The sequence below is a fragment of the Salmo salar genome, chromosome ssa20 (genome assembly GCF_905237065.1).
Source record: "Salmo salar chromosome ssa20, Ssal_v3.1, whole genome shotgun sequence".
In the NCBI taxonomy this organism is placed as follows: Eukaryota; Metazoa; Chordata; class Actinopteri; order Salmoniformes; family Salmonidae; genus Salmo; species Salmo salar.
The window spans coordinates 62,663,202-62,686,559 of NC_059461.1; the positions used below are offsets into that span (position 1 = coordinate 62,663,202).

The window sequence follows — 23,358 nt, forward strand, 5'->3', positions numbered from 1 at the left end:
AAGTCTATATAGTAAGTGGGTCACCTAGTTGGTCGTTTCTGATTCTGAAAGACGTCCTTTCAAAGCAACACCAGACCCCGTCACATATTATTGGGACAGTCAGTGTGTTTTGAGGATTGTGTTTTTGGATCATTCCACCCCCCCGTGAGGGTGTGAGCTTTGACCCAAGCTGGAATAGTGAAATATTACTTCCACAGGTCTGTCCTCATTGGGGTTTGTGGTTTGTTTGTTCCTTGGTCAGCTCCTATTCCATCTAAGTGGTTTAACACAGAAGGGAATTAACCCTGGCTGAACATTAATGCTATTTACTAGGAGACCAACTGAAAGGGGTCTGAACCTGGAGGAGCCTGGAAATGAACTCGGGGCACTTTGGAAATTCTTTGTTGGTGTTGATTTAGACTCAATTGAGGCTACCTGTTGAGGTAATCTAGGCAGGTACTCAAGGCATACTTAGTTGTGCGTCCCAAATTACACCTTATTCCCTATATAGTACACTACTTTTGACCAGAGCTACTATGGGACCTGGTCAAAAGTATTCCCTGGTAGTCCTGTGTGGCTCAGTTGGTAGCAAGGTGCTTGCAACGCCAAGGGTCGTGGGTTCGATTCCCCCCGGGGTCACCCATACGAAAATGTATGCACACATGACTAAGTCGCTTTGGATAAAACCGTATTCTAAATGGCATATTCTATTAGTGCAATATATAGGGAATAGAGGGCCATTTAGGACTGAGCCTTAGTCTCGGGATACTGATGCCTCCAGTATCTTCTGTTTGAAGCAGTGTTATTGCAGTGTTGAAACCGCATCTTGGTCAGGTTTGAGCCATCAATTTTCAAGAGCAACAGAATTGTTCTGTTCTTTTCAGTTTTACGAAAACGTACTGTTCCTTTACCCAAGCTGTCACAGCAATCTTACATGTTGTGTCATTTCCTCCAGCTCTGTCTGTATAAAGTACATTTCGACTCACAGGTTGAATATAACGGATGTTAGAGAAGTGTGTTTCCACACAGCCGGTAATTACCACTCCATCCCCTGCCAACCACTGAGGAGGTGAGAACAGGGCACAGTTGCTGTCTGCAATGTTTGTATTGTTCATGGTGCTCTCATTCTAGCAAAGTACAGTGCCAGTCAAAGATTGATAAGGATTTTGATAGTGGCCTTTCGTCCTCAGCAACTCTTCCGCATAGTGACTGACAACAATGCAGCAAGGTCTGGAACACTACGACTGTATAACCCATTACATGGCAAGAACTCTCAAATTAGGCCACTTACCACCCAGTTTGAACACGGATGCACGCACATAGCGCTTGCGCACACACACCCTAAAGTAGGTATTTTCCACTAAAAAGCGACTCCTTTTTTGTTTTTGCCTGGAGCCACTTGAAGTTTTCTATTCCAACTTGGGACCTAGAGAGAAGACAACAGAAAGGTTTACGGTTACAGATGATCACAACAAACGCTAGTGAAAAGACCGGTGTCCCCCAGGCTAATTACCAAGCGCAGTGCACTGAAGGAGTAGCTTGTCTGTGACGTGGTTGGCTGCCTGCTGCTCACGCGATCTAGCTTAGGCTAGCCTAGCGCAATCTGTCTCCGCTGTGCTGCAAAAGTGAATCAGTGAGTACAGCCTGGCTGCTCCCTCCTCCCCCGCTACTCTCCCTCCCCCTCGGTCTCCTCTCCCTCCCCCTCGGTCTCCTCTCTCTGCGGGGCCATGTGCTCAGCACCCGCATTGCATGTCATGCCGCCTGAGCGGTGTTTATACACACACACACACACACACACACACACACACGGCACAGTGAGACCTGCTCTACTTTCTTTCACACAAACAGATCTAAACCAGGCCCCACTACTCCTCTAAGGAAAGGCGGGGGGAAGGGAGGGAGTCATTTTTGTCACGTGCGAATGAAACAAAAGCTAATTGTAACCTCATCTCCCTTTCTCCCCCTCTTCCCTTGTCGTAGCGTGGACTGCCTTGTAGCTGCAGGGCTCTTTTTCAGTATTTCTAAGGATGGTAGGGACTTAGTGCATTCGGAAAGTATTCAGACCCCTTCACTCACACACACATGGTACCAGTCAAAAGTTTGGACACCTACTCATTCCAGGGTTTTTCTTTTTGACTATTTTCTACAATGTTCTACAACTATGAAATAACACATGGAATCATGTAGTGACCAAAAATGGGTTAAACAAATAACAATATATTTGAGATTTTTCAAAGTTGCCACCCTCTGCCTTGATGATTGCCAAGCGTATGCAAAGCTTTCTCTCAACCAGCTTCACCTGGAATGCTTTTCCAACAGACTTGAAGGATTTCCCACATATGCTGAGCACTTGTTGGCTGCTTTTCCTTCACTCTGTGGTCCAACTCATCCCAAACCATCTCAATTGGGTTGAGGTCGGGTGATGGAGGCCAGGTCATCTGATGCATCACTCTCCTTGGTCAATTGCCTTTACACAGCTTGAAGGTGTAATGTGTCATTGTCCTGTTAAAAAACAAATGGTAGTCCCACCTAAGTGCAAATCAGATGGGATGGCGTATCGCAGCCGACTGCTCTGGTAGCCATGCTGGTAAGTATGCTTTGAATTCTAAATAAATCACAGACAGTGTCACCAGCGACGCACCACCACCTCCATGCTTCATGGTGGGAGAAACACATGCAGAGATCATCCATTCAACTGCTCTGCGTCTCACAAAGACACGGCGGTTGGAACCAAAAATCTCAAATTTGGACTCATCGGACCAAAGGACAGATTTTCGCCGGTCTAATGTCCTTTGCTCGTGTTTCTTGGCCCAAGCAAGTCTTCCACATACTGAGCACTTGTTGGCTGCTTTTCCTTCACTCTGCGGTCCAACTCAACTCATCCCAAACCATCTCAATTGGGTTGAGTTTGGTTGATTTGTGGAGACCAGGTCATATGATCCTTCTTGGTCAAATAGCCCTTACACAGCCTAGAGGTGTGTTGGGTCATTATCCTGTTGAAGGGTACCAACAAAATTCTGCAGCATTGAAGGTCCCCAAGAACACACTGGCCTCCATCATTCTTAAATGGAAGAAGTTTGAAACCACCAAGACTCTTCCTAGAGCTGCCCCCCCGGCCCAAAACTGAGCAATCGGTGAAGGGCCTTGGTCAGGTAGGTGAACAAGAACCTGATGGTCACTCTGACAGAGCTCCAGAATTCCGATGTGGAGATGGGAGAACCTTCCAAAGGACTACTATCTCTGCAGCACTCCACCAATCAGGTCAGATGTAAAAGGCACATGACAGCCCGCTTGGAGTTTTCCAAAAGGCACCTAAAGCAATATAACCACGAGAAACAAGATGCTGATGTCTGAACTTTTTGGCCTGAATACCAAGCGTCATGTCTGGAGGAAACCAGGCACCGCTCATCACCTGGCCAATAGCAATGTTTTTCAGCGACCGGGAGACTAGTCCGGATCGAGGGGAAAGATGAACGAAGCAAAGTACAGAGATACTTGATGAAAATCTGCTCCAGAGCGCTCAGGACCTGACTGGGCGACGGTTCACCTTCCAACAGGACAACGACCCTAAGCACACAGCCAAGACAACGCAGGAATGACTTCAGGACAAGTCTCAATGACCTTGAGTGGCCCAGCCAAAGCCTGGACTTGAACCCGATCAATAGCTGTGCAGCAACGCTTCCAATCTAACTTGACAGAGCTTGAGAGGATCTGCAGAGAAGACTGGGAGAAACTCCCCAAATACAGGTGTGCCAAGCTTGTAGCGTCATACCCATGAAGACTCGAGGCTGTAATCGCTGCCAAAGGTGCTTCAACAAAGTACTGAGTAAAGGGTCTGAGTACTTTTGTAAACGTGATATTTCAGTTTTTTTTTTTAACACTTGCAAGAATGTCTAAACCAGTTTTTTTGCTTCTTCATTATGGGGTATTGTGTGGAAAAAGTCAAGTGGTCTGAATACTTTCCGAATGCGCTGTAGTAGTAGGTGGATCAGTACAGGCTGATACCGAAGAGATGCGCCCATGCTTTCTCTGTCATGTGTTCTGTAGTATCCATCTGCTGTTCTTGGCTTGTCTCACCCTAGCTGTTGCTGTGTGTTCTCTGTTCTTGAATGGGGGCTGGGGCAGATATCCTTGCTTGTGTAGACTACGGTGGTAGTACAGCTTGCCTTGCAGAGTGTTTTGACTTTCTCCAAGGACAGTATTGAACAGCCAAGTGCATACGAATGGCAACTAAGGCTAGTATAGCAAGCAGATGGAGGTGTATTAATGGCTAGAAGCAGCTAGCTACTAGATGGTGTAGCGACAGAGGTGGGGCCATAGTCGTTGTACCAGAGCGAGTTCAGTGGGTGTTTGTAGAGCAGTGAGTAGTACATGCAGCATCTTTCTCGCGGGCGCTCACTCTGTCTCTCTCTGGCTGTATGAGTCATAGCACTAGGCCCAGAATTCCACCGTGTGTTCATGAGCATGCTTGCAAAAGACATGCCCCCACACTTGCATTCACATATGACTGTCTCCCTGTTACAGCGTTGGCTTTATGACTGCGTTCTATTGTTTTTTTAACCTTGTTATAGCATTGTTTATTTGGTCGCCGATGTACGTTTCTGATGCCTTTTTTAATATTCTACCGCTGTACAACTGACGCACTGGGACAGTGTGCTGCTTATCACCTGACATGTTGCCATGGAAACAATGGTGGTTTTCAGCTGTTGCCGTGACAACAAAACGAGGGGGGCGGTCTGATTGGAGCAGAGTGCTGTCATTATTCATATAGTTATGTTGGTGGTAAAGACCACCCAAACCGGCTGGATGAGACGGGCACAGACACACCTACCTCTGGGGTCTGTCTAGGACCATAGGTGACTCACCACCAGCCAGTCAGGGGAGTCTGCAGCAGTACGCCTTCTACTGGACTGATAGAGCCTTAAACAACACCAGATTGGCTGTCTTAATCGTTTTAGCTCTACCCTAACATTTAAATCAAGACAGAATGACAGATCTGATCTTCTTTAGCTTTAGACTGCAGAACAGTCTCGTCTCATATATATACACACACGCACACCTCTCCTGTCCTATAGGCTGCATAGTGTTATCACACACACATCTCCTTTCTGCCCTCCAAGGTAAGGAGCAGTTCACGAATGTAGATTTAGACAGGTCATAGGGTTGGGGTTGTGTTTCAGTGTGCATGCTTGTGTGAGGGGCCTGGGCTTGTGTGAGGGGCCTGGGCTTGTGTGAGGGGCCTGGGCTTGTGTGAGGGGCCTGGGCTTGTGTGAGTGACAGCACAGCAGAGCATCTTATCTAATCTTGGTTGAAGACCCGCAATTGGCCTTACATCTGTTTATACTTCCATACTGTATAGCAATTGTACAAATGTAGTATGTGTACCTAGTCTCACACACACAGCTACATTATACACAGATACAGGAAGTCCAGGTCTGTGAGCACACAGCTTTATGGCTCTGAGTCATAGATGAGTCCAGCCTTGTTAGCCTTGTCGTGATTCTAGTCTTCTTAGCTTCGTCCTGATTGGCTAGTTGTGATTCCATGGTCTTCTGGAACATAGTCGATTGGGCAATACTCACTGGAAGAGGGGGAATGAAACTCAGTGTTTATGTCTCTCATAAAGTCAATGTAAAGGTTTCTTGTCCTGGCAGACTCCATCATGGTGTTCTTCCTAGTTGTTTTCTGTCTCCCAGGCAGACCGACAGTATAATCTCTCTGTGCCTGCTGCTCTCCCTCCGTACAGACCTGCCCCACCCACTACAGCCTGTTTTGTCAGGCCTTTGTCAGCTGACCAGGAAAAGAAACTGGGTCAGAGAGCCACTGCCCAGCACCTCCCTCTATCCAGGTCTCTCTGTGTCTGTTCTTCCTTTCACACAGTCATGCTGCCTGCCAGGTCATGCTGCCTGCCAGGTCATGCTGCTGGTGTAGGTTAATGTCTGTTGCTTCTGCTTGTCCAGTCAAAGGAAGCAACAGACATGGAAATGGTTCTCCCAAGACTTTATTTTAGACTGCTGTCAGTCCTGTGAAATGGTCGTGAGTAATGCTTTTAGAGTAGTAAATGAGTGTCCATGTGGTTTAGAAAGAACATTTGTGGGGACTAGCAAGGCGAGCAAAGAGGAAAACTGGAGGGGCCCACATAAGGAGGCATACCCAAGCAGTCTCTAAGAGGATGTTGATGCTTGCGTCTAACAACAGTAGTGCTACACTCCGAGAGTATTAGTTAGTGTTCCCAGAGGGGCTTGTCCTCTGCTCCTCTGGAATCCAGCTCAGCCTACCGTGGAAGTGAAGTAGATGCAGCAATGACCTTCTGAAGAAACATTATCTATCCACTGTTGTAAACACTCAGGATGTGGCCGTGGTGTCGTTTTGACAGTAATATAACATGTTTCTGTACAGGGAGAGAGAAGGATCTCTTGGTCAGAGTGTGTATATTGCCCTGTCTCTGTCTCAACATTGACAGATGAAGTAGAGACCATGGGGTCAGGAAATAGTGTTGGTGTTATCATTGGTTGTTTGATGTACTGTCACAGACAAGGAAGTGAACAGCATAACGAATACACTAAGGGGTGGCTTGTTTGTCAAGTTGATTAGAAGAGATAAATGGTTTATGCATGTGGTCCCGCGGCTGTTGCTAAAACAACCCAGGTCTGGATAGCAGCTTTTACTTTACATGAACACAAATGGGGAGGTTTATGACATTGGTATGTATGATTTTAATTATGACTAGGTAAACTCAATGTACACATTGAGGACCAATTACACCTGGAATAGAATCCAGACAATTTTTTTATTTTTTTTTAACTAGGCAAGTCCGTTAAGAACAAATTCTTAAACAATGACGGCCTATCACTGGTTCTATTGAAGAACTTGTGTGGAACGTGAAACTTCAATTCAAAGTTTTATTATAATCAAATTGCAGAATTCGGGCTCTCTCTGAAATATTTGATTTCCCCATTTATAAATGGGTGTGTGTTCAAACTGTACTGATCGATTTCCTCTCTTCCTGTGTCTTACAGACGTTGAAGCGCAAGGAGAAGGAGTACGAGCATGAGATGGAGAGACTGGCGCGGGAGAAAATCGCTACTCAGCAGCGATTGGCTGAGCTGAAGAACGAGCTGAGCCAATGGATGAATGTCATGGAGATCGACCGTGTTCTCAGACAGACGGTTCAACCAGAAGACGACCAGGCTTCTACCTCTACTGCCTCAGGTACGCTCAATCAATCGATTTAACCAAGCAATCACATTAATTAAGAAAACCGTTTTGCTTAAAAATAGATCTATGGACACCATAGATCAAAAATGGCTTGCATTGAACGATAACCCTGATTCTCACCGACACAGGAGTAGGTCTCTTTTGCTTGTGTGAAGCAGGATGTGAAATCTGACACCACTTGAAGCTGGGATGTCCCTCCTAGTATTTAATTCGCTCTTCTGACTGTCCAACTCCTTGCTGAACCCTACATCACAGCCACTAACAACGCATATGCCTGGAATCCTTACGTCATAGTGCAGCAGGAGAGAGGGGTTTTGTCGCTGGTGCGATCCGAGATCGATTTAGAGCCAGTAATAAAATCATTTTAAACAATGTTTGTCATAGACGGACACAATTTTAATATGAGATGAAAGACGAGATCAGGAAGCCAAACTAGAGCTCTGTGAAGTTCACAGCGATGGGGGCAGACGCTTTGCTCAAGAGACCGTTAGAAAATGTATTTTACAGTTAAGGTGAAATCTTATAGATAGTTGTTTTTATAATTAGAATATACTATATGTAGAAAGCAAGTCATTTCAAGCCTTATTCAAACAGTTTTTCTTTGTAAAAATAAATAAATTTTAAAAAAGTCCCTTTTTTCAAGACCCTGTCTTTCAAAAAATAATTTGTAAAAATCCAAATAACTTCACAGATCTTCATTGTAAAGGGTTTAAACACTGTTTCCCATGCTTGTTGAATGAACCATAAACAATTAATGAACATGCACCTATTGAACGGTCGTTAATTGTCTACCATCTGTAAGCTGTTCGTGTCTTAAGGTCACAGTTAAGAGAACTTAGGACACTGAAGAGGCCTTTCTACTGACTCTGAAAAACACCAAAAGAAAGATTCCCAGGGTCCCTGCTCATCTGCATGAATGTGCCTTATGCCTCCTTTGCAGCATGCCTGAGGACTGCAAATGTGGCCAGGGAAATAAATTGCAATGTGAGATGCCTCGCAGTGGCAGACCACGTATAACAACACCTGTACAGGATCGGTACATCAGAACATCTCACCTGCGGGACAGGTACAGGATGGCAACAACAACTGCCCGAGTTACACCAGGAACGCACAATCCCTCCATCAGTGCTCAGACTGTCCGCAATAGGCTGAGAGAGGCTGGACTGAGGGCTTCTGGGCCTGTTGTAAGGCAGGTCCTCACCAGACATCACCGGCAACAATGTCGCCTATGGGCATAAACCCACCGTTGCTGGACCAGACAGGACTGGCAGAAAGTGTTATTCACTGACAAGTCGTGGTTTTATCTCGTGGTCGGATTCGTGTTTATCATCAAAGTAAGAGCGTTACACTGAGGCCTGTACTCTGGAGCAGGGTTGAGGTGGAGGGTCCGTCATGGTCTGGGGGCAGTGTGTCACAGCATCATCGGACTGAGCTTGTTGTCATTGCAGGCAGTCTCAACGCTGTGTGTTACAGGGAAGACATACTCCTCCCTCATATGGTACCCTTCCTGCAGGCTCATCCTGACATGACCCTCCAGTATGACAATGCCACCACGCACAGAACGAGCAGTATGGCTGATTTCCTGCAAGACAGGAATGTCGGTGTTCTGCCATGGCCAGCGAAGAGCCCGGATCTCAATCCCATTGAGCATGTCTGGGACCTGTTGGATCAGAGGGTGAGGACTAGGGCCATTCCCTCCAGAAATGTCCGGGAACTTGCAGGTGCCTTGGTGGAAGAGTGGGGTAACATCTCACAGCAAGAACTGGCAAATGTGGTGCAGTCCATGAGGAGGAGATGCACTGCAGTACTTAATGCAGCTGGTGGCCACACCAGATACTGACTGTTACTTTTGATTTACGCTTTACATTAGCATGGGTGTATTTCTTGACCAGTTAAAGGGATAGTTCACCAAAATTACAATGGCATTGGTTTCCTTACACTGTAAGCAGTCTATGTACAAGGTATGACAACAACATGCTTTGGTTTAGGGACACATTATTTACATTACATTTGTTCAGGGACACATTATTCCATTTCTGTTAGTCACATGTCTGTGGAACTTGTTCAGTTTGTCTGTTGAATCTTATGTTCATAAAAAACGTGTAAATATAAGTTTGCTGAAAATAAACTCAGTTGACAGTGAGAGGATGTTTCTTTTGTTGCTGAGTTTACATTTATTTTCATATTTGTACTTAAACTTCTTCAAAAGTGACTACCTCAGCAATTTATTTAAAAAAAATACCAGAAAGGTGAGATTTGAACCTTTCTTAGAGTATGCAGCATTACTAGTTATTGTTTATGGCCCTCATGATAAATAATTCCCTTTGGGGATTATGTAGATTACATTTTCGGTTACATTTAACTGGTTTAAGATATAAGGGGGACCATAGCTATATAGTTCTATATTAGACCCTATAATTACAATTCTATGCATTTATAAAATTGTATACATTTACATTTTTGTCATTTAGCAGACGCTCTTATCCAGAGCGACTTACAGTAGTGAATGCATACATTTCATACAATTTCATAATTTTTTTGCTGGCCCCCCGTGGGAATCGAACCCACAACCCTGGTGTTGCAAACACCACGCTCTACCAACTGAGCTACAGGGAAGGCTATATATGTATACCATTTGAGGTTCTTGATCAACTGCAATTAATTACTTGGAAAAAGTCCCTGAAAGTCCTTGAATTTGACTTGCCAGTGTCTGTATAAACCCTGTTTAAAGGTTGTATAGAACTAGACCTAGGCTGTTGTATAGGTGGAGTTATGGGCCAATTTGCGCATATTCACTTTCATTCCTCTAAGTACACATGTAGAACTTCATGAAAATCCTTGTTGTTATTATTGTTTCAAACCATTTTGAAATGTTGATCCCAATGTCACACTGTTTATAGAAAGACCAACATTAGTTCCTACACAGTGTTTTAAGAATGTGCAAAGCGATCATATCTGCGACGTTATCTAGCGTAAAGTTAATGTGTTCTTTCTGTCTAACACAGAGGGTGAAGACATCATGGATGACGACATGGATGAGGAGAATGTTCCAGCAGCCTTACCCACCGTGCCTCAACAAGCCATGCAACCCGAGTTGTACAAGACTGTGACCCCCACTTCCATAACCCCCACCACCTCCATCCTCACCCAACACATCTCCAGCCAACACAAGGCCCAAACGTACCCCCACCCGCTGTCAGCCCTGGCTGTCTCGGCTACATTCTCAACCACAGCATCCAACATCACCACCACCCCTATCCAGGCCCTCCTATCGTCTCACACACACATCGTAACCTCCCCTAGCACCCTCTTCCCCGCTCACACACACGTAGTGACCGCCCACGCTCATACTCACATGGTAAAGGCCCCCAGCCTCCAGCCCACAGTCATTGCCCACGCCTCTGCTTCCCACGCCTCTGTCATCCAGGCCGTCAACCACGTCATCCAGGCTTCATCTGGAGGAGCCAAGCACATCACCCATCTAGCTCCCTCCTCCTCAGCCCCCATGCAGCTGGCCCCAGGGCACCACCACCAGCCCATCGGAGACATCCCCATCCACCCTGTTACCCACCTGGGCCAGCACCATCTACCCACCATCTACCCCCAGTCTGTGGCTGTCACCCAGCCAGCCATGGTGGGCCACATCACCCATACTCTCGCCCAGGTCAATGGTACTGCCCCCAGCCAGGGCACAACCACCATCATGGGAAAGCAGACGGCAGTTGGTGCCCAGGTGGTGACACATCACCAACAGCTGCTGAACCCTGTAACTATGGTGACCATGCCTTCATTCCCCGTTAGCACTCTGAAGCTAGCCTGATCTCTGACGCTAGCCTGAGAACCAAGTTACATGAACTGGCCACACCCACCCTGAGGTGGCCAGAGTCAGGCTGAAGTCGGAGACAGACCTCCAGATCTGGAGACCATCGGCCTCAGAGCAGACCAGCCGGACAGGAACCAGCCCAGACTCAGAGCCCAGGGCGACTGAAGCAGGCCCAGAGTGAGGCAGGCACCAGGACTACTGTACTGACAAACAAATGTAAACGTCTTCATACTGGACGCAAGTCCTCATATTCACTGATGATTCACAAACTGCATTATTAACTAACCTGATGCATTACGGCTGCCAATAAGAAGTAACTCAAAACATTCCAAAAAGAAACTATAAAAATTAATAAAAAATATATATATATATGTATAATGGTTATGAGGTGAAAGACAGCCAATGTTGTTGGGCTGAGTATGATGTCCAGGATGGTAATGTTGATGGAGTGTGATGTTATTGTATAGGATGCAGTGGAGAGAATCACATGGAGAGGTTCTCTGTCTGGCCCTCCTCCTGGTTCACGTTTCCAGAAGCAAAACAGTAGCTAATAGTGAGAGAAGGACGTCATCCAATGTCAAGGCAGTCAGACCTGCATATTTTCATTCAAGACCGGTTTTTATATTTCTGGTACAGGGTCATGTATTCCACAGCCAAGAGTATTTACAAACCACACTACTAATGACTGGTGGTGCCACTATTTGCTATTATGAAAGCACCAAGGTTTTCGATTTAACTGAAGTCTACCACTGCTATCAGAGGCCAGGGCCTATATTCACAAATCACCTGAGTAGTTGTGCTGATCCAGGATCTGCCCGTATAATCTTATTCATTATGATTTTAGTCTAAACTGATACTAGATAAGCACTCCTACTCTGAGACACTTTGTGGATACGGGCCTTGATGCGACCAGAAGGCAAAGCGTCCAATTTCAGACCGCTGAATCGGGGTCAGAGAGACTGGCTCTCTGGCTGTGTGATTGGTAGGTGTTGGCACGTCAGCATGGGATCAGTGTGTGTGTGTGTGTGTGTGTGTGTGTGTGTGTGTGTGCACATGCACTAACAACTAAGCGCCATAAAGGAGCACATTGAGGACATGATTGCTGGGACCTCCCCTTCCCACTACCCAGGCACATGGCTGTGAAGTGAAACCTAAAACACGGCCTGGCCATTCTTCTCCCACTGCAGCGCTGTCATATTACTGCATGTTCCACAGGCTTCCCCTGGTGGTGGTAAACCACAACTGCATGTAAAATGATTGAGTGTACTAGTTTGTAATAACATATATTCAGTGTGTGTGGCCCAAGCAGGAATCAAACCCAAATGTTGGCATTACCAGTTCCACCATGCACATCTGAACCAGGTGATGTAAAGTATAACTGTGAGGACTTTTCCCAAAACTGAACCACTCAGTTTAACACAGGAGTAAAACTACAATACTCAAGTGGCTACATATTACCGCGATTTATATATATATTTTTTACTAATGGCAGAGCAGGAGCCATAGCAGGCACAATCACTGTAAATTGCTCCTGGAGTATCTATGTATGTGTAATAAAGTAGCTATATAGTGAGGCATATCTTGTTTGTGTTGCAGCAGTGATCTTGTTAAATAAGGCCTTCGGCAGTGTCATGGTAGAGCATTGAAGTGAATGTGGCAGTTTGGGGTTAAACGGCATGGTCGGGCAGTCACGCCATTTTATCCTCTTTTTTTCCACCACCCATATGAATTATCTGGTATATCAACTCTATCTAGATTCTCATGTTAGCCGTCCACTGCACTATTACACGACCTGTGTAGCTGAGATTCAACTTTTAACTTCTAGCACTTTGATATGCTACTTAATAACCCCAATTAAAGCAAAACTGGTTTACAACTGTACATAGCACTCGCAAAAACAGCACCTGACTGTGTCCCTCTTCACTTAATCTGAATGAATGTTCTTATGTGTGTGTCTGTCTTTGGGAGGAAGAATGGACATGGTAGTCACAACATTTTTTAAAAAGTGTGGAATGGAACAGTATGTATGTACACATTCAATAATGGATTTAGTGTATTTTAAAGATTTGCCTGTTTTTGCATGTAGATTGGTGATTTTGGTTCATATGTAGATTTCTATGCCAGCTGTTTTCTGTGACCATGTACAGTACTGTATACCGCGGGAGAGCTTTCAGAGTTCTTTCCACAACGTTTGTTTTCCCTATGGAGAAAGTGGAAGTTCTATATTGCCTGTACATTTTGGGCTACGTTTAGATCTAATTGTCCATTATGTAAAAAGAGAAATCATTTAAATGCATAAGTGGAAAATGCTTAAGATACTTAATAAATCTTATTACATTTATAACTTCTTGCTTTGGTCAATTTATTTGATCTACATTTTTAGGGTGTGTGTAGGCTCACTTAAACACCCTATTGCAATAGAAAGGAGTAGTAGAAAATGGCTAGAATGGAGAGCCAAGATGTTACTTCCTTTATTATTGTATTACAATTCATTGCATCCTTTCTCTTCCTCAATGACTTTATAAAAGTGCTGGATTCAATCCGAGCGAGCTTTGTCCACAATACACTTTTTCAGAGCCCACATTCACGGTAAACGCTGCATATGTTGGCTCAATGGGAAAATGCCTTTATTGGAGCGTTGCCAATCTGCGCTCGGATTGAATCCTGGCCAAAGTTATTTATTACATAAATATATTCAGAAAAAGTAGTATGACAACATTCTTATAAAACAAACAATCTTATTTCCTACTTTTGTTCTAGTGTGATTTTGGACTGGGTCTGTGGGTGAATCTCTAAGCTTTTGATGGATGAGGCTTGAACAAATATAATCAGGGTCCAATGTTGCTTACAAAGGGAATGTGAAATAAAATTTTATTCTGATTATTTCAATCAATTTTTCTGGCACTCATGATACTAATAATCCAAACAAATGTATATTTTTATGTCTCATGACTTGTTCCTTGTGAATGAACTCTGACATTTGCACCTGAGGAAAATAAATACATATGCACAACTATTCATCATCTTCATGAAAAAAAAGTGTTTAAAGCCAAAATTCTTGGGGGGAAACATGGGATTGGAAAATACCTAAATGATAAGTAATTACAATTTCTCTATTATAAAATCATCCACTCATACTAATGTACTTCAAAACTTAATGTCCACAAACATAATCAAGAAAAATATCACCCATTAATGAAGGCCTGCTACGTCAGACACCTCTATAACAGACACTATACACACAAACTAGCAGGCACCTTACTGAAGTGACCCTGTCATTCTCTAGCCCCCTGACCTCCGGCAGAATAAGGGCCTTGTCCTGTCTGCTTGGTCCCCAGGCCAGCATCTCTTGGCTGGCACATAGTTAGCTCAAGGCTTCTATTTTCTCCTCTTGGATCATGTTCAGTGAGAAAAAAAACATTAAATGGGAGTTAATGCTGGAACTTGTCCATTTGAGCCAGGATTTTGTGCGATCGCAGGTTTTGCACTGCGGCTTTTAAAAGGCAATGTTCTCTGCGTTCGCAGAGATCCCATCACGTAAACGCTGCATATGTCAGCTTAATCTGAAATTGCCTTTAAAAGTCGCAACGCCTATAATCGGATTGTATCCCAGTCTAAGAACACACATTTTCATTTTCGCTGCAAAACGTTTTACTACTACCTGAGGACGACCCTGTAGAGCTGCAAGTCAACAATATTCCAGCAAACTCTCATTACAGATATCAGAACTGAAAGTAGTGGGTTTCCTTTTCAGTAAAATACAATAATGAACAACCCATGGTTGAGCATGCTGGAATTGGGAGAGTGAAGGACATTAGTTAGCCCTATTAACATACATTTGTCAAAAAAAACACCCAACAGTACTTCTGTAACATTTGTTGAAATTAAAAATAAAAATGGTGAAAAAAATGACTCATTTCACGACAAGGAATTTCTCGCTATTCTGTGTAGCAATGCAAATAAAAGCAATAAGTGATAGCTGCAATCCCGTAACAAAAACATTTACAAATGTAACATTGTAGTAAAAAAAAAGTATCACATTTTATCTGTATGACCATCTATAGTATTGAAAATGACCATTGAAAAAATTATCTTGGGGAAAAATTGTGCATGACAATAAAAAATATTTGGGCAGGCCAACCTCCTTCACAACAGACCTTGTCTAGGGTGGTTAAGACCACACAACTAAATTTGTTATGAGATAAACTTTCAAACACCTAGCAGAGGGACAGGACAACACATTCCCTACAGTCTACCCCTTAAAATGTCAGGGTTAGAGTTCACTAAGGAGAAACATCAATGAACATTGAAGTGTTAGCAATGAACTGGAAGGCAAAAAGTTATCTTGACAAGACCACAGGTAAACTATGAGTGGAAAGAGGGCAGGCAGGACCCGGCCGTAACCCTTTAAGGACAAGCAGGTGGTTAGCTCGGTGCTGTCCGGCCCGGTGTTGTGCTCAACAAATGGCACTCGACAGGAGTGCCCGTTGTTACCGTTAGAGTTTCCACAACAGGTGTGGAGACACAGGACTTCCATGTTGTTGGAAGAGAAGGCAAATTCTCTCCATGCCACCTCCTGTCTGTGAATACCTCATGCCTGGTCGTGGATCAGTCTCTGATAGTGAGGGTTATTGACTAAATGAGGAGTGGTGGCTGTTGAGGTTGGATAAGCTGGAGTAGACAATGTTTGTGGACTAGAGTAGAGTGGTACTAGGGGTGCCCACCCTAGTAGTGGAAAGAGGGGGCCTGCATTTACAGAGGGACAGGGGTTCTAGTAGTAGCCTGGGTTAATAGGCCTCCTTCTGCGTGTGCATCTGTTCCTGGATCTTTGTGAGCATCTCTTGCATTCGCCGCAACTGTGGAGAAAAGAGACAAGAGGCCGCTGTCAGTGAAACACCCGGGACATGAAGCAATACAAAAAAAACACAGAATGCGAAAGGGACTGGGGAGATGCTCACAGGCTTTAGGAACTCTCATACCAATAACCAAGCGCTATCCAATCACAACAAAGACAGCTATGTGACAACAGATCAATAGGATTCCCCATACCAGTCTATCAGATTATTAAGTCATATTGATGGATTCCTATAATGCTAAACACTACTTCTGCATTTGCAGAGATCTGACACAGATCTGATTGTCTCAGAACACTACAAATGCGGAAGTAGTGATTGTCTACATTTCATGACTGCAATGTAGGTGGCCTGGAACGCAACCATTACTTCCACATGACTGCACCAATAACCAAGCCCTATCCAAAACACAACTAAGCCAGAAGTGCTGACAGACAACCGATCGATACCATTTGCCACCCCAGTCTATTGCGTCTTTAGACCATGTGACCTGATGATGATGATGGATGCGTGTGTGTTCAGTCATGTATACAGTTGTAGTCCAATGAGTGAAAGACAGGCTGAAGGTGGCCTGGAACATGACCATTACTTCTACATCACTGCACCAATGACCAAGCCATATCCAATGACTAACAAGCCAGCGGAGGACAACTGATTGATACGATTTGCCACCCCATTCTACTTTGTCTGGAGACCATGTGACTGAGGCTGGTGACTGTGTGTGTGTTCAGTCAGGTATACACATTCATTTCAGTAATTACTACACACAGAGCCTGATAATTCAATACTGTGATATGAAGTATAAGTGTGAAAGATATGGCACTTGCAGAAACACTATTATTTGCCCTTCATAGCATCCCCCCAATCCCACACACATATCAAAATAGGATGAAATTATGGTGACAGTTTTGTGTTTCCAACGTTTTAATAATGGGAAGGGTTACATACAAAAAATGAGGAAATAGCAGAAAAAAATGTATTATGTTTTTAATGGCTCATGTCATTCAGGGGGGAACCTAGCTTGATATGCACAAGCTTAACTTTATTTTTGCGTAAATTATGTATTGATATCAATGGAAGATCTGCACCAAAACTCAAGCTGCACAAGTGGGTCTCAGGGTAGGCTTCAGGCATCAGGTTCAAATCTCAGGTTAGGGTATTTTTGTTAAAGTATTGTTAAGGTTCTTTAAAGTTATCAGCTTTTAATCAGAAAATATATACAGTACCCGTCAAAAGCTTGGACACACCTACTCATTCAAGGGTTTTTCTTTATTTTTACTATTTTCTACATTTTAGAGTAATAGTGAAGACATCAAAACTATGAAATAAAACATATGGAATCATGTAGTAACCAAAAAAGTATTAAACAAATCAAAATATGTAATATTTTAGGTTCTTCAAAGCAGCCAGCCTTTGCCTTGATGACAGCTTTGCACACTCTTGGCATTCTCTCAACCAGCTTCACCTGGAATGCTTTTCCAACAGTCTTGAAGGAGTTCCCACATATGCTAAGCACTTGTTTGCTACTTTTCCTTTACTCTGCAGTCCAACTCATCCCAAACCATCTCAATTGGGTTAAGGTCAGGTGATTGTGGAGGACAGGTCATCTGATGCAGCACTCCATATGTGTTATTTCATAGTTTTGATGTCTTCACTACTATTCTACAATGTAGAAAATAGTAAAAATAAAAACCCTTGATTGAGTCGGTGTCCAAACTTTTGACTGATACTGTATATAAATAATATAACTATATGAAATTGGCACGATGGTGCTTTTGAACAGGGACAGACTCAAACAGGGAGAAGAGAACCACACGAGAGCTTCTTTCCATCTACAACACTACTCTACCCAGGCAGCGCGACCTGGCATATTATATTCTACTGCCAGACCTGGATTCAAATAGTATTTGAATATAAAACATTATTTGTACCCAGATCTAATCGTCTCTTACAGGTCATGTGCACCTCATGGCTGGGTGCTGTTTTAGGGGTGCTGCTGTAGGGGCCAACTGTCACCCCTCACCCCTGACCCTTCCTCAGACCAGAATCACCACACCTGACTGGGGTCTTCAGGGGCACCTGCATGTATTAATGGAATGTATATACAATATGATTGACAGCCTGGAGGACTCAAGAGGCCTCAGGTTCAGGCCCTGGGTCTAGGCCCGGGTCAGAGTGGGGTTCTAGGGGTCGGTCTGAGTGCTCATCGTGACTGTGCTCGTGCTCTGGTTCGTGCTCTGAGTGTCGTCGTTGTACCTCTTCATCTTTCTCTCGGATCAGCTTCTCCGTCTCGGTGTCTGTGGTACTAGGTATCACAGGGATGGGGAAGTCTGTGCCGCTCTCCCTGGTCAGTTTACTACGGGAGTAGAACGGAGAAAGACAATATGGTTGACAGTATGTGGGTGTATATTTTGTTAGAGTTTGTTACTATTCAGTACCAGTCAAAAGTTAGAACACCTACTCATTCAAATGTTTTTCTTTATATTGTAGAATAATAGTGAAGACAACAAAACTATGAAATAACACATATGGAATCATGTAGTAACCAAAAAAAGTGTTAAAACAAATCAAAATATATTTTAGATTCTTCAAAGTAGCCACCCTTCACCTTGATGACGGCCTTGAAGGCCTGATTCACGGAGTCTCCTCTGAACAGTTGATGTTGCGATGGGTCTGTTACTTGAACTCTGTGAAGCATTTATTTGGGCTGTAATTTCTGAGGCTGGTAACTCCAACAAACTTATCCTCTGCAGCAGAGGTAACTCTGGGTCTTCCTTTCCTGTGGCGGTCCTCATGAAAGCCAGTTTCATCACAGCGCTTGATGGTTTTTGCGACTGCACTTGATGAAACTTTCAAAGTTCTTGAAATTTTCCGCACTGACTGACCTTCAGGTCTTAAAGTAATCATGGACTGTCATTTCTCTTTGCTTATTTGAGCTGTTCTTGCCATAATATAGACTTTGTCTTTTACCAAATAGGGCTATCTTCTCTATACCCCCCCTACCTTGTCACAACACAACTGATTGACTGAACCACATTAAGGAGGAAAGAAATTCCACAAAATAACTTTTAACAAGGCACACCTGTTAATTGAAATGCATTCCAGGTGACTACCTCATGAAGCTGGTTGAGAGGATGCCAAGAGTGTCCAAAGCTGTCATCAAGGCAAAGGGTGGCTACTTTGAAGAATCTCAAAAATGTAATTTATTTTGATTTGTTTAACACTTTTTTGGTTACTACATGATTCCATATGTGTTATTTCATAGTTTTGATGTCTTCACTATTATTCTACAATGAAGAAAACCCTGTATTGAGTAGGTGTCCAAACTGTTGACTGGTACTGTATGTTAGTGTGAATTGTAGTTGAGCTACATTATGTTTGTATATGAGTAACAATACATGCAGTATTAAGATACCTGATCCAAGCTATAAACAACACGACGGTGAGTGAGATACTGGTCTGTGTGTGTGTCCATACTTGCGGTTGCGTTCCTTCACCACCATGCGGGTCATGCTCTGGATGCAGTGAGCCCTGTAGTTCTCATAGTGGGTCTCCCGTGTCACATCCTTCAGGTCCTGCATGTGTGTCCTCACCAACATGTTCCTCAGCTTCACAAAGTCACAGTGTGCCGAGTTCTCCACTGTCAAAAGTAACAGAGTGTGTGTTATGTTAGGACAGTGTTTCCCTAAACCTTTCAGGGCCACATCCCGGATTCAACCCCAGCCCTAACCTCAACTATAACCCTAACTTCATGTCCACATCCCAGTTCAACCCTAACGTCAACTATAACCCTAACCCTAGCTTCATGTCCACATCCCAGTACAACCCTAACCTCAACTATAACCCTAACCCTAACTTCATGTCCACATCCCAGTTCAACCCTAACATATTAAGACCCCCACACACAACAGCTACATAATAATGGTGTAACAGGGTTACCTTCCACGATGCCCCAGGGGTAGAGACGACCCCGGACCCTCTTCCCTTTGGCCTCCACCACCGTGTTGCTGCCGATCACGGCAAACGGTATACTGTCCTGGAGGAGGGAGACAGGGGTAGGAAAAGAGGTGAATAAAGTACAAAGTGGGGGGAATATATCTGTGGTTAAGATGAGGTAATGCAGAATGCGGAAAATGCTGCAATGCAGATCTCTCTCTCTCTCTCTCCCTCTCTCTCTCTCTCTCTCATCAAATGTTATTTGTCACATGCGCCGAATACAACAGTGAATGCTTACTTACAAGCCCTTAACTAACAATGCAGTGGACCTAGATTTGGCACTCGGGTACCGCTTGCGTGTGGTAGCAGAGAGAACAGTCTATGAGTAGGGTGGCTGGAGTCTGACAATTTTTGGGCCTTCCTCTGACACCGCCTGGTATAGAGGTCCTGGATGGCAGGAAGCTTGGCCCTGGTGATGTACTGGGCCGTACACACTACACTCTGTAGTGACTTGCGGTCGGAGGCCGAGCAGTTGCCATATCAGGTAGTGATGCAACCAGTCAGGATGCTCTCAATGGTGCAGTTGTAGAACCTTTTGAGGATCTGAGGACCCATGCCAAATCTTTTCAGTCTCCTGGGGGGGGGGGAAGGTGTTGTCATGCCCTCTTCACGACTGTCTTGGTGTGCTTGGACCATGTTAGTTTGTTGGCGATGTGGACACCAAGGAACTTGAAGCGCTCAACCTGCTCCACTACAGCCCCGTCGATGAGAATGGTGGCGTTCTCTGTCCTCCTTTTCCTGTAGTCCACAATCATCTCCATTGTCTTGATCACGTTGAGGGAGAAGTTGTTGTCCTGACACCACATGGCCAGGTCTCTGACCTCCTCCCTATAGGCTGTCTCGTCATTGTCAGTGATCAGGCCTACTACTGTTGTGTCATTGGCAAACTTAACAATGGTGTTGGAGTCTACTTAGAAATGGACAGAGCACACTGTCAGGACACATGAGGTCACAGACACGGCTCTATGAGGGGGAGAGACTGAGACACCATTTATCTACCAAAACGCCATTCAGGCCTGGTCTGGATGCACAGCCACAGCCTGCCCTCTAGTGCACCAGGGCACACATACATCAATATAATTCACAAACAGATAACTATTCAAGGCTGTGTGCTCAATAATAACACGGGTATGGACATCATCTCTAATCTAGGTTTCCTATCCCAGTATTTCTGTATTGCAGACAGGTTGCTTATGATGACCAGTGTCCTTTATGTTGTCATACTTCCTCAACTAGTGATGTGAGGTTTGGATAAATGTGGTTCACCTTGAGCTCCTGATCCTGCTGTTTGAAGTCCTCATCCTCATCAGAGTCACAGTCTGGGAACTGGTAGATCTTAATCCCATACTGCTGGATCTCCTCTCGGATCTACAGGAAGATGGAGGGAGGGACAGAGAGAAGAAGATGGAGGGAGGGACAGAGAGAAGAAGATGGAGGGAGGGACAGAGAGAAGAGGATGGAGGGAGGGACAGAGAGAAGAGGATGGAGGGCGGGGCAGAGAGAAGAGGATGGAGGGCGGGGCAGAGAGAAGAGGATGGAGGGAGGGACAGAGAGAAGAGGAGAACAATAAACTACTGTTTGGAATCCTGTGATTGAGGATGGAGCAAAATGTTTTTAGAAACCAATGAACCCTGTCCATTTCTTATTTGTACACACCCATGGTATTCAGACAAGCAGAGTTAGAGAGTGGCTTGCCTTGAATTTCTTTTTCTTGACCTCGGTGGGTGTGAGTGTGTCTGCCTTGGCCAGGATGGGCACAATGTTGACCTTCTCATGAAGGGCCTTCATAAACTCCACATCCAGAGGCCTCAGACTGAGACAGATACAAGACAACAAGATATGACATATATTTTTTTGTAATTTAGCAGACTAAATGACCAGAGCAATTTACAATTAGGGACAACAACTCAACACTGAGAAAACAACCAAAACACACTGTACATGTGGAAACACGGACATAGACAACACTGACAAAACTTCGATATGGTTAAGAGATAAAGGGATAATTACGGTAATCCAAATGAAGGTAATCCTCATTAACCCATATTTTCAAGGATAGTAGTAGTATCCAATAGTGGTCAGCAGAGGGAGCTATCTCCTTATTACAGGTTTGCAGCAGTGCTTCAACGCTACTGACAGTGCAACTTACACACCGGTGTGAAACAGACCGTCAGATAAAAGTACCGCATCAGCATGTACCCCAACGATTGGAGAGAAAGTTTAGTACTGTAGCATCTGCCCTCAAAATGGATAGAACGTTGAACGTTTAGCACTGCCCGAGATGCAGATTTCCCTGGAGGCAGCAGAGCAAGGGTGGTTCTAGATTCCAGGGAAACCCAATGCATTTAGAATGCATGGGACATGGTGCAAACCAACATGGTGCATAGTGGAAACCCTATCAGTGGAAGTGAAGGAAGGAAGGTAGAAGGGGAAAGGAAACTAATCTAAGACTATTGAGACACAGCCAATATGTTTATCTCAACAGAAGAAAGGACTCCATTTAAAGAGTATTGAGACAGAGACGACATGTCGTAGCTGATGTACCCGTGTCCAAAGGGAGAGATGAAGTAGAGGCAGCAGTGGACTCTGTTATCCTGGATGTTCTTCCTGTTCAGTCCACTCTCGTCCCTGAAGTACTGCTCAAACTGCTGGTCGATGTAGTCCGCCACTGACTTCCAGCTAGGGCGGTGGGGAGACACAGAGACACACCAGCACTGAGGCAATACTGCAGAGACAGCCACCCTACAACTAACCAACCCTAACCCACTGACTTCACGCTAGGGCGATGGGAGAGACATCAGCACTGAGGCATCGCAGACAGTCATTCTCCTACTATATACTGAGCCATACTGCAACTGTACCTCAAACTGACATCAAAGAAGAGTCCTATGGAGGAAGGATGTTTGACATATACCATTCAGTGTTATTGACAGCGTCTCCAAAGCCAGGGGTGTCTACGATGGTGAGCTTCAGCTTGACGCCCTTCTCCTCAATGTCCACTGTGTGTTTAGTGATCTCCACTGTCTGAGTGATCCGCTCTGGAGTTAAAACAGACATTTCCTCAGCAGCTGGCCATTTATATCATGCATTCATTTATTCAGAAGATGAGACACCAAAATGGCCGCCTCACCCTCAGCGTTGAGTAGCTTCCTGTCCTTGTAGAGGTCTGTGAGGAAGAGGCTGTTGACCAGGGTGGACTTGCCCAGACCAGACTCCCCCGCTACCATCAGGGTGAAGTCAAAGCCCTTCTTGACAGACTTACGGTGCACCTGGTTTGGCAGTGTGGCAAATCCCACGTATTCCTTGTCTTGGTCCTAAGAAAGCAGGAGAAACAAAGAGGCGCCATTTTAAACAATCTGCTCAATTCTGGTGGCGGCACATTGCGAGTTACAGTAATCTTTCCAAATAAAAAGTTAACACCTACCACACATAAATACATGTCTTTCAAACTTAAAGCCGTTTCACCAGATGTAGGGTATTGAATGAAGC

At 44.5% G+C, this 23,358-nt stretch overlaps 2 protein-coding genes across 9 annotated transcripts in view; one reads left to right on the plus strand and one right to left on the minus strand.

Annotated features, from left to right (window-relative positions):
* The window catches only part of LOC106581049 (max-binding protein MNT-like), a 62,543-nt gene extending 49,179 nt beyond the window's left edge, over positions 1 to 13,364 (plus strand). Inside the window, 2 exon segments of the mRNA XM_014162740.2 lie at positions 6,999 to 7,191; positions 10,203 to 13,364. Coding sequence (XP_014018215.2) covers positions 6,999 to 7,191; positions 10,203 to 11,017 — 1,008 coding nt within the window. The 3' untranslated portion in view covers positions 11,018 to 13,364.
* A 103-nt stretch (positions 13,365 to 13,467) lies between these two features.
* LOC106581048 (septin-4) overlaps positions 13,468 to 23,358 on the minus strand; it is a 70,662-nt gene continuing 60,771 nt past the window's right edge. For 7 of the 8 annotated variants that reach the window (XM_014162739.2, XM_014162737.2, XM_014162738.2 and 4 more), the window contains 9 exons: positions 23,000 to 23,183; positions 22,784 to 22,907; positions 22,414 to 22,548; positions 21,565 to 21,682; positions 21,136 to 21,237; positions 19,813 to 19,909; positions 19,351 to 19,513; positions 18,130 to 18,229; positions 13,468 to 15,876 (listed from right to left, as the gene is read on the minus strand). In XM_014162739.2, coding sequence (XP_014018214.1) covers positions 15,808 to 15,876; positions 18,130 to 18,229; positions 19,351 to 19,513; positions 19,813 to 19,909; positions 21,136 to 21,237; positions 21,565 to 21,682; positions 22,414 to 22,548; positions 22,784 to 22,907; positions 23,000 to 23,096 — 1,005 coding nt within the window. In that variant the 5' untranslated portion in view covers positions 23,097 to 23,183 and the 3' untranslated portion in view covers positions 13,468 to 15,807. The remainder of the gene's footprint in view (positions 15,877 to 18,129; positions 18,230 to 19,350; positions 19,514 to 19,812; positions 19,910 to 21,135; positions 21,238 to 21,564; positions 21,683 to 22,413; positions 22,549 to 22,783; positions 22,908 to 22,999; positions 23,184 to 23,358) is intronic. The other variant, XM_014162734.2, reaches the window with a different exon arrangement.